At 41.3% G+C, this 11,680-nt stretch overlaps 1 protein-coding gene across 3 annotated transcripts in view; it reads right to left on the bottom strand.

The window, feature by feature from the left end:
- Positions 1-500: 500 nt before the first annotated feature.
- The window catches only part of pde8b (phosphodiesterase 8B), a 51,143-nt gene continuing 39,963 nt past the window's right edge, over positions 501-11,680 (bottom strand). The window contains exons 21-23 of one of the 3 annotated variants that reach the window (XM_082542021.1): positions 11,459-11,626; positions 11,135-11,264; positions 501-4,210 (exon numbers count right to left, since the gene is read on the bottom strand). In XM_082542021.1, coding sequence (XP_082398147.1) covers positions 4,101-4,210; positions 11,135-11,264; positions 11,459-11,626 — 408 coding nt within the window. In that variant the 3' untranslated portion in view covers positions 501-4,100. The remainder of the gene's footprint in view (positions 4,211-11,134; positions 11,265-11,458; positions 11,627-11,680) is intronic. The other 2 variants (XM_082542022.1, XM_082542023.1) reach the window with 2 other exon arrangements.

Here is an 11,680-nt window from a genome sequence, read left to right as displayed (position 1 = left end):
TGGAAAAAAGAGGCCAAATGTCTTCAGCGTGAATTTTGGTTGCAGAATTCAAGCCGAAGTAAAACTGCTTAATCAAAAACCACGAACGAGAGAGAGATGCTGACTCTGCAGCTCCTTCACACCTTTGTCAGCCCAATGTGGGCTTTATTTAATCAACACGTCAACTAAAGGACTTGATGCACTGCATCCTGATCACAACATGTTTTGTACAACATTATATTATATTATAAAAATACATCCCAGCTGTAGTTTATGTCAATTAATGTCTCACAGATCGGAGATGGTGGACAGTTTTAGTTAATTTTGGAATCTTTTCCAACAATTTTTAAAAAACATTAGTAAATACCTTTAAACAAAATACACATAACTTATTCAGTTAGATTTCAGGATGCTGGTAAGTGACTCCTTTTATTTTGTAAAGATGTATCGTTTAGATTTTGTCCTCCAACTTTTGGGAAGAAGGCAAACATTTCAGCTTGAAAGGATTCCTGTAAAACATCTTTGTGCCAAAAACGTAACAACTTTATATTGAAAGAACTTTTTAATTGTCTCTCACAATACAACTTTGTGTTTGACAGAAAACATCAAAATAAGACCAGAGAGAGCAAAATACATTAAACCTTTTCAACAAACATGGCGGCTCTTACGGAAAGCTTTTGTAACTACTATGCTTGAGGCAGTAACATCTTTGAAAACATTACAGTTCTCATGGCCAATGACCCTCATATTTTTCAAAAAATATTTTTCCGCACTCTATACTATCTATCAATCCCTTTCTAATTATTGTCATGGTTGTAAATGATAGAAAAGATAGAACTGGCACGTTCTTGCAGTCACGGCCAACAGTTTTATTGATGAGAGGGAAATCGAAATCTTTGTAAGTGATGAAAGCGTTATGTCACCAGCTGTAATCGAATGTAACTGAGCTCATCATATTCTGCTTTTTACTGCTCATGGAAAAGACTGTCTGACATTTAAATCTGAAGTATTGTCTGTGTGAATAGAAATCTTCATCGTATACTAGCAAAAATATCTTCTTATAGTCAACGATAGCAGCTATGAAACATTCAGAGGTGGAGCCGCTTTTCAAGTCACCCTAAAAAAACCCGAACAAACATAACTTTGGAAATTAACAGCAACACATAACATCCACAATAAAAAGGTATGAAAGCAAAATATGTAAAAAGCAAAGCGAAAATAATATTGGCCGAGTATTTACAAGAACAGCAGATACATTAGGTAGTTTACAGTGTATTGCAACAATAGCAGAGCTACACAGTGAGACGTAACAAGATTAAGGCGTTGATTAAGACCTTCATCGTCAGCATAATGACAACATCAGTGTGAATACATCGAACATGGAGGTGAACAAACAAGGAACGTGCGTTTTATCCAACTGCACCTGGTTCAGCTTCTGTCGTTAAAAATCTCGTAGTTGTACAAAATACATGGAAAAAGCTTCGGGGGCCGTCAACACTGACTAACTCAGAACTGTAGCACAGACCGTGATGCATCAGGCCAAATATCCTAGTTTTAAAAACATCTAAAACACATATGGCTTTTCTTCTTTTTGTGTTTTTTTTTTAATTTTTAGTTTGTTTTTGTTTTTATGTCTAGAGGAGGAAATGTTTCAACAAAAATACTTGTGTTCTGTAAAGATGACCAAAGAATAAGGCACCCTAAAGAGCTCTCTGTGCCTTTGGTTAATACTGCTTGATGTGCGTCTCCTGGATTACCACGCACATACTTGCACATGTAGACCAGCAGCTGAGCTGGAGAGTTGGGACAAGAACTGGTAATTACAGAAGTTCACCACATTAGTAGCCTATAGATATCTGGATATCGCCATTTTGATTTTTTGAATTTGTAAAATAATTTATTATGAAAGTCTTTTAAAGATTCTGCTGCTGGCAGTAGTGGATTCCAGTGCTGTTTTCACCTTCTGATATTAAAGCTTAACAGAGGTGATCTTAAATATCCAAGTCTAGTGACTAGTATTATTATAGTAGTATTCCATCCTCAGTCATAGTAGGATGAAATATAATACTAAACCAATTCCAGTCCAGCCACCTACACCCTTTCACTTTGTTTGCACTTTGTGGAGGCCACATTAAGTGCTGTTCCAACAAGCATTATGTGGTGGTGGGCTCTAGAGTCCGCAAAACACCAAGTGTGCACCTGTGCTGACTTACTCGCTACATGGAGGAAACACACTTACAGATAAGAAGGACTGTTTGAAGACTATCTCAGTATGAAAAACACTTTTGTGGAAGTTTTCTACATTTGTACATGTTTTTAAAAGTGCATCTGAATTTATTTGTTCTTATTTTTGTTGCAACAAATTCTAATAACAGAGAGCAGTATGTAAAATCACCATAACGACCTGGAGCATGTTAAAAATACCTGAATCAAACTGAAACACAACACGGCGTATTTTCCAATATGTCATGGACATATTAATACATTCATCTCATAGCGGCGCACATCTCCAAAGGAGCTGTTTGGAAGTACCTGTTTTCACCTGAGAAAGGTGAGGGCATCCCAGACTTTTTCCGCTTTATTTCTGCCCTCCTTCATAATTAACAGACTCTTCCACACAGTGGAAGTGCCAGATTGAAATTGGGCCTTTGTGTTGGTTTGATTTGATTCACGGACAACATGACAAATTTAGAGTCTACCACCTGTAGATGGAAGCCATATCATTCAAATGACACCCACCCCACCGAAAAAGGGGCCAAATGTCTTCAGTGTGAATTTTGGTTGCAGGATTCAAGCCTAAGTAAAACTGCTTAAGCAAAAAACACAAACGAGAGAGAGATGCTGGCTTTGCAGCCGTGCTTTTACAATCTAAACACGGTTTAGCAGCTCCTTCATCTGTTTGTCAGGTCAATGTGGGCTTCATTTCATCACTAAAAACATTTCAACTACAAAACCTGACACACTGTACCCCGACCAATTGCCAAGCATAGGCTCAAATAGAAAGCCAGTAACTATGTTGTTCAAATACTCGCAAGTCAATCATTTTTGGGGGGAGTGAAAATGTCTACAGTTAGTGTCACAAAGCTATGAGTGTAACATCTGGTAACTAAATAGCTCTGATACAGTGCAATTCTGTTCCTCCATTTGTTCGGACATGCAGGTTTGACAAGGATCTTCATTATCCTCACTAGCTGCTTTCACAGTGCACGTAAGATGGTGATGTAGAAGAAATGACAGTAGGTTATCAGGTGGCATTTTACAAGGTATTCTGCAGCTATATGATCTCAGGATCCAGCATTTGTCACGAAAATAGCCCTACAATCGGCAATCTGTGGACTGCACCCTGGTACATAGGTAAGTACTCCTGGAAGTGCCCTTTCTTTTAGATTTTGTCTGAACAGGGCAAATGGACAGGGATTGAAGGGAATTTGGTCCCAGACACAAGTCTCTACGTTGTTTCACAGCTAATGCAAAGATTAATTCCAGCTAAGCACCTTTTACTAGCTGGAACTGTGAAAAAGGAAGTATGGAGATTTGCACTCGCTTGTACTAAAATGCATGCCCAGATCACTTCAGATTCTTGTTTTCAGTCAGTGCCTCTGGCAATTGGCACGTTTTACTTTCCATATTTCTTTTATAGCAGTATACAGATACAGAAAGGAAATATTTGCTTTAAAGAAAACTTCCAAAAGCAAAGTCAACAAAAAGGGAGTTCAAAATGTAAGATGTCATGATTAGCTAAAGTGCAGGTTTCTGTTGTATTACACTGTATGGTACAGATTGTCAGGTGACCTATCAGGTCCACACTGTACCATGGAGGTGCTATCAAGATATACTTTAGGGGCCATAAAGTGGCAACAGGGAGACAGCCTCCAGTGACCACCTGTTCTCTACTGGTACCACCTCCAGCTAGAACCATACAAGAGGCTGTGATTTGAGATGGAAACGGCATATCTGTGTTCTTCCGATTATAAAATTTTCAGGCCGTATCCAGGAACCCCTGAGAGGTCACGGACTTCTGTCAAATCCCAGCTGAAAAGAGTAACTGTTCCACCGCAGGGCTTCATTCACTGTCCTACCCTGCTTGGAGTGATATATGTAAGGAGGGGATGTGGACTCGGTCACGAAGGAGGCGGAGGACGTAGACTCTTACAGTTCATCTCATCCAAGGTCTTCCAGTATTTGTAGTTCTCTGACAGGTGCTCCATTAAGCCAGGAAGAGTGGCAAAGGCTGCAAGGAGACACATTGAAGTTGGTAGAATTAAAAACAAACATGGCTACACAGATGTGTGTTGTTAGGCAGATTTCAGTCATAGTTAGTAACTAATTATAAATTCAAACCATTAAATCATTGAAATAATATTGCACAGATCCTCTTGGTTTCACCAAAATAGCTCAGACAAAAGACAGTGGACGATATCCTGTGATATCTGGCACCAAAGTGTGAAAGGCAGGAGATAAAACCGTCCATGGTTTGGACTTGATTTTCCATTACATCCCACAATTTCTCAATCAGAACATTTGTAGGCCAAATCATCATCTTGACTTCTTTGTAATCTTCCTCAAACCACTTTTGGACAGATTTGGTGTGTGTAATAGGTAATGTGCGCAGTGCCTTTTTCTCATAGTCCCATGGTTTTCCAGGTAAGCAGTTCATCTAGCTGTCCATGTGACGAAAAAGAAACATCACATTTCTCATACACGGCCATTACTTTATGATCCAGTTCGGACATTGATGGCATATTTGGTGATTGATTAGGTAAGCATGAGCACTCTGACTGGTCTGCACTTATATAGCCCCACACACATTACTCTGACACCTTTGTCATACAAGCAGAATTAAGAAATGACCAGACAGACCAGCCTTCACTCCCCACAAGCATGAGTTAGTGTTTGCCGCCAGTGACCACGTCACTGATTCACTGGTTTTTTGTCCATGGTTTGTTTTTTGGCACTGGGATCTAAACAATAAATACCAGGGACACAACAAAGGAACTGCTGTTTCGAAACCTTCTGCCTTCCAGCCTTCACAAATCAGCCCTTGTCACAGACTCTTGGATACTTCACACAAGCTGAGAGACTATTTGTTGACACCCCTTCAAGATTCAAGATTTACTTTATTGTCATTCAGCACTACCTCAAAGACGCAATGCAGAATGAAATTACGTAGCACAAGCTTACATAAAGACATATAAAAATGTCAATAGAGTTTAAAAAAAAGGCAAATATAACAATTAAATAAATAAATACATATAAAGTCAGTGGTACATATTTAAAAAGCACAAATAAAAAAACAATTAAATTACTGCAAAAGAGAAATGCTGATTGATAATCTAGAGAACAGAAGCTGTTTTTGTGCTGTTCAGCAGTTCGATGGCTGGTGGAAAGCGCCTGAGGTGCGACCTGCACCTCAGGCTATGATACTGTCTGCCTGAGGGCAGAAGTGAGAACAGGCTGGGGTTGGGGCGGAAGGTGTCCCTGATGATGTTTTTTGCTCTGGATAAGGAGTGTTGTTTGGCTGGACCCTCAATAGATGGCAGTGTGACCCTAATAGTCCTCTCAGCTGATCTCACCACTCTTCTCAGGGCCTTTTTGTCTGAAGCACTGCTGTTCCTGTGCCAGAGAGAGATGCTGCTTGTCAACACACTCTCAATGGTGCCTCTGTAAAAGGTGGTGAGAACCCTGGCAACCTCCGGTCACTTAGGAAAAATGTCTACTCTCTGACTAGTTGGCAAATAGTTGTTGGAGGTTGTTGTCAGTTACTGGAAATGGACAACATCAGCCTTCAGCATTAAAAGCTTCAACCAAAGGTGCAAAGGGTGCAACTAGAAGGCATTCTGGTTGTCCTCAAAACTCTTTACAGTATGATTAGTGTCTTTGTAGTGTTTGCAGACAAATCCATGTCAATCAAAGCATTATCAGAGTGCTTTTTATAGCTATGTGCAATTTCTTGCTAGCAGCTGGCAATAACCTTCAGCAGCCGGTTGTGGAATACGCACTTTTCCTAGCCATTTCTGGTTACCAGTGGGTCACTGAATGGTCTCTTGGCCTGCACAGCTGGGGCATTAGCAATCGCTTTCACAGCTACTGCCAGCAACTGCACGCAACTGGTCTCGGTATATGTTTTTTTTCCCCAAGTGACTGGCCTCTAGGCCCCTATCCCTGTGTGACTGAAGCCTAAGACTGCAACTAAAAACTTACTGTTCCCGTTGACACTGTAGTTTTTATTCATTTCACCTGATAGTGGTTTTAAAAAATGTGAAACATATATGGTGACAGATGACAGCTGGCAAAAGATTAAAGGGACACCTGCAGACATAGCCTGGTTGGTCATATGTCTCATATCTATACAAGTAATTTTAATGTATCAAGTCTCAAAATATCAGATTATTCAAAGAACCATGAATAATCCCAGTAGAGAGAATGCAACAAACACATATGTAAATTATATTTTCAAAAAACAAAACAAAAAACAAAGTAACAAACAAACACACACACACAGACACACAAAAACAGGAAATCAGGGATAAACACCTACATTTGCCACTGACTTCCTGTTATCATTCCACACGGACTGTTAACATTTGTAAGCAGGCTATGTGCAGTCAGTTTGTGTACAGTTGCTAATGCTACATAGACTCTACAATGGTTCTCCCACATTAAAGGTCAGCTGGGGCTCAAAGGTCTCTCTGCCTCTCTCTCTCACACACACACCCACAGCCTGAGGCACCACAGCTTCGGCTTGTGTTGTTTACATCCTTGTTTCCGGCCTTGTTGATGAGCCACACTGCATCTGTGGAACTAACAATGACCCCTGCCTTGTCCTGACAGTGACCCTGGTGAATTGAAAGAGGCTGCATGTGTGTTTTAGTGTTTATGTGCAAGTGAAGTTCTGCTCGGCTGCTTGTCGAGTGATTGTAGCCAACCCCTCCACCCTCATCCCTGCCACTATTTCCCTGACTTCCACTCCCCTGATACTCTTGTAATTTCTCCTGATCCCACTGGCGTTTGGAATCTTTCCGTGACATCAGAGCTGACAGTAAACAAGCTGCCTCTCGGGGAGACTATGCTAAGAGGGGAATTCAGTGGGAATGGGGAACTAGTACAAGCAGCATACTATCCCGTTCCACTCATCATCACTTTCTCTCACTATCTCTTTCCTGTCATTTTCTCTCTTGCAATCTACTAAGAAAAAAATCACTGACGGCAATAAAAGAGGCCAGGAGTCAAGATGGCACTGTCAGAGGTTTTGTTTTAGTTGGACTGAAATGCCTAATTGTTTCAATTATTGCATTTGAGTTATGGAACAAACTGGAAATGTGGGAAGTGATTCAGAGGTCTTAACCCAGACTGGTTTAGTGTCCCCAAAGAAAGGTTACACTGAGCAGACACAACATTGCAGTAAGTAACATTAATCATGTTACAATGCAATTTCCTGTTGGGACAGGGTAGGTCCTGGCATTCATGCGGATGTTACTTATCCCCCTATCCAAAATCAAGTGGGATAATGCGCCCCACCACATGCACAAATACAGCTTGAGGAACATTAGAGCTGACCATAAGGCTGTAGCAGGAAGCAAGATTAATAGGTTAGTGAGCTACGACGAGCTTGGAGGTAGAGTCTTCTGTGTCATGAAAGTGGCTCCCTTTCTACCTGGCTAAATCACTATGGTAACTTATGCTGAACAGACAGCTGGAAGAGTCACGTTTTCATTAACGCTTTTATTTTCAGCATATTTTCTCTGGTAGGTGAATAAGTTTTACATGTGCAAGCTGTTAAGCTCTACCTTACTAATGCAACAAATGAAGCCCAGCTGTAAAGTTAGAGGAGAGCAAACTGTTCAGTGATGATAACAAACTGGAGCAAACTGCACTCATAGTAATGATTTTGTGCAGCAGAAGAGTTATATGTGAATGCGCTCAGATCCTGAAAACTAAAACCTGGCTTAACAGAGAAAGAAACCATTAATACATAAATCAGCAGCCATTTGAAGATATTAATGGAGGAGCTTCTTTAAACTGAAATCAAAGCAAGTAGGGATGGGTATTGTTTAGGTTTTATCCGATACCGGTGCCAAATCGGTACTTTTGAAACGGTGCCGGTGCTCAAACGGTGCTCGAACCGGTGCTTAAAGAATGGAGAACACAAACTTTGTCCAAAAACCTCTCATGTTCAGCTGGTTTTTTTTGTAAAAAGATAACAATGTTAGCCTTTTCTGCAGCTATGTGGCATATATGGCATCACTCTTGGCTGGAAGCAGTGCTTAAACAATGGAAAAAACACAAACTTTGTCCAAAAACCTCTCATGTTTAGCTGTTTTCCACTTTTTCTTTGGTCATTTTAGCCTTTTTGCCCAGGGTGAAGGGAGTATCTGCCATCAAACAAGAAGACAGACGCATGTAGCTATGATGATGTTTGCTAGTTCACCTTACATGCATTAATGTAATAACGTGGTTAGCCTACTCAACGTAAATTACACGAACAACATGAAGCTACTCATGCAGAGAAGAACGGCTGCTGCTGCCATCATCATCCGTCATCATTTCTGCTACACTGGCAGGGCTAGGGGCCAGGACTCTATTCTTCGGGTTTTTGGGGGATGTTGCTCCGGGTCCGATAACTGGCAACCCACCCAACGTGCACGGTGTGAGGTCTCGCAGCAAGCTATCAAATACGGCGCATTTCTTGGCTTTTAAAAAAAACGCTATGCGTCGCCAGCTGTTTAATCGGATTCTTGGTGTTACCTCCTTTGACAGTATCACAGTATCAGCTTAAAGCACTTGTTGCAGGCTGCTGAGTTTGCATATTTTGCTGTGAAGTACAGCCAGACTTTTGACCGCTTCGACTTGGACATTTTTAATCTGTAGTTCTGCTCTAACAGAACGTACGTACCTAGCCCCGCCTACTATCCTCGGAAACGTAAAATGATTGGCTAGAAGTGTATCACAGCTCAGGAAAAAAAAGCACCGAAATAAAGCACCGAAATGTGCGCTGCTTTTCGGTCTGGTTACTACCGTTTATGTCAGAACCGGTGCCATCATGGCACCGGACACCGGTACCCATCCCTAAAAGCAAGGTTTATGGTTCAAACAGAAATCATCATCTAGGCTGATGAGCCGAGCCACTGCAGTCTTGCTGTTTTGGAAAAGGATAACTGCAGGACCCTGCACACTCACTGGCTATCAATTTGTGATTGATCCGTTGTTAGCATAACCTGGATAATTCTCCTTTTTCTGATCCAGAAAAATTAAATTTTTCCTTTTTAGAATCCTGAGCCACAGTATTTCCTAATAATAATCATATTTAAGAAAATGTATATGTTTTATTTCAACATGACCTGACACTTGTGACTGACCACACAAAGTTATTAGGAAAGTGTCTACTGAGATCACAGCACACGAGAGCAGAGGGCTGTTTTCCCATGGACCTCTATGTTACCAGAAGTTGTTTTGCGGAGGCGTTGCATCCTATTGACCACGGACCGGTTTATGTCCGACAGTATTTTCACGGACCGGCCTTTAAGGTGTCGCGGATAAATACAACAAAATAAAACCAGTACCGGTACAAAAAAAATAAGATTTATTCATAACACACGGGAAAAGACCCAGGGAAACCGAGTTAACGATAACGCTGTCAAGTCGAAGCCTTGCAGGCTCAAAGTTTTGTATTATTATTTGATTCATTCAAAGCACCTTCAGGCAACTGTTGTTGTGATTTATTGCAAGTTATTAGGGGCTTGGCTTTGAGTGACAGGTGGTTGCTGTTTTGTCTTGTTTGGTATATAAATTTACAGTTTAGGATTTTCAGTCGCCAAATTTAGTGTTCCAGTTAATATCAAGCTGATTTATGGATGCAGCTTTCTATTCTTTCACTCAAATCTGGCCTTTTCTGGCATCCCAAAAACGAACAAACAAAAGAAAAAAAACCCTTTTATGTCATGGTCTGGGTGTGTGGCTGTAAAATTCCTGAAGGTCTGGACCTCCCTGGTATCCACCCATGGGCAGGGCCTACAGCCTCCCTCACCTGAAGCTGATTGAGGCAATCAGGTTGGAGATTTAAGCTGCTTGCTGACACTGCTTCCTCACTAGTTCGTCAACTACCCTATTTACTCCAGGAAATTCCAGCACACTGAACCACTCATCTTGGAAATCTGGTTAACCCGCCTGCTTTCAGAATCATCTCCTTGCCTCACCTGCCTGCCCTCCTGCCCTTGCACCACCTCGGGACCTTCACCGCTCAGGACAGCTGCCACACACCACCAAACCCACCTGGACCGCACCACCTCTCCTTCAACGCTTCCATCTCCCACCTGCACATACGTACCTAATCACCAGCCAGCTGCTGTTGCTTTCTTGGACCTGTCCCCTTGCTTATCCCTCTCCCCTGACCAAGACCCTCACGCCCCATGTGTCAAGCCTTAAGTCAGGTACTATCGTAAATGTCATTTTTGTGCTAGTTGATAAACCTTTGTTAAACCCTTTCCTCAGCCTCCGCTTTGGGTTTTCTGCACGTGGGTTTGATTTTTGGTACTCGGCCTCCGGCCGTTTTGTGACATTTTAAATGGTGGTCTATGAACCAGTCAGCAACTGTCCAGCTTATATTACTAGTTTTTGACTTTGTCACAGTCTTTATTTTGCAATCTGAGCAAATCTCACCAGTTTCTGTTGATGACAGTGTTGTCGGGAATGCATTTTCTTTTTATCAATCTCACATCCACAGATGTATTTAGAAACAAGAGAACAAGACTGCTTGGACTAACAGAAGCAGGCTGGTAACTTTAGGACATTTAGTAAAGATTGCAGTCACATGTAGAATGTGAAACAATTATCACTTCAAGAGAAAAGATGTGAAAGATCATTTGGGAAATGGTCTGAGTGAAAGCATTAGAGGAATCCTTAGCAAGCAAATGGCTTCTTATAGAACAACAGTTACTTTTGTTCTGTGAAAGTAAACATTTAAACTTGTTAAGCAGCAAGTCCCAATCTATGATTTATGATCCTGACCTTTTAGCTGCACAGTCAGACTTAATATGTGTGTAAATATAATACTCCACTCTATTGAAATGGAAACAAAGAAGAAAATGACTAAGAAGACTGTGTGGAAAACCACCCCTGAGAGAGAAACACAGAACACAGTTGAATTTTTTGCTCTTACCATCCCAGGCGTCAAACATATCAGTGATGAAGTAGTCTATGAAGGAAATCTGAGATTTGGGGACACTGCAGGTGTTCCTGTCGAAAACGGGCATCACCACTGGCAGCCCTTGTCTCTTCTCCTCATCTGTCTGCAGGGAAACACACATAATTCAATAAACAGGGAGCTTAGACGGCAGGAGGCCATTTATCTAATAAAGTATGCAAAGTGATTAAGCAAAAACAAATAAAATTAAATGAACAGTTAACTATCTTCACAGTAATGATTCTGTTCTAAGCTTTAAACCCGCTATTAAACTAAGCTGTTTTACTGATGCTCCCACACCTGTGCAAAGTACTCCTCAGAGATCCGTCCAGCCCACTCGATGCAGAGCTCGAGTGGTCTGCAGGGGTTTGCCACATCTGCACACTTGATCAGCATCCTCTTTATCAGCAGACGATTCTCTGGAGAGTTTCTGATGTTGGCCTGACCCTCACAGTCACTGTTCACGCTCTGTGGGAAAGACACAGCAGATATAACCATCTGGGACATCCAGAAAAATGAAGG

Source organism: Aulonocara stuartgranti (genome assembly GCF_965226115.1).
Source record: "Aulonocara stuartgranti genome assembly, chromosome: 7".
Taxonomy (NCBI): domain Eukaryota; kingdom Metazoa; phylum Chordata; class Actinopteri; order Cichliformes; family Cichlidae; genus Aulonocara; species Aulonocara stuartgranti.
This window is presented reverse-complemented; position numbering and strand designations above follow the sequence as displayed.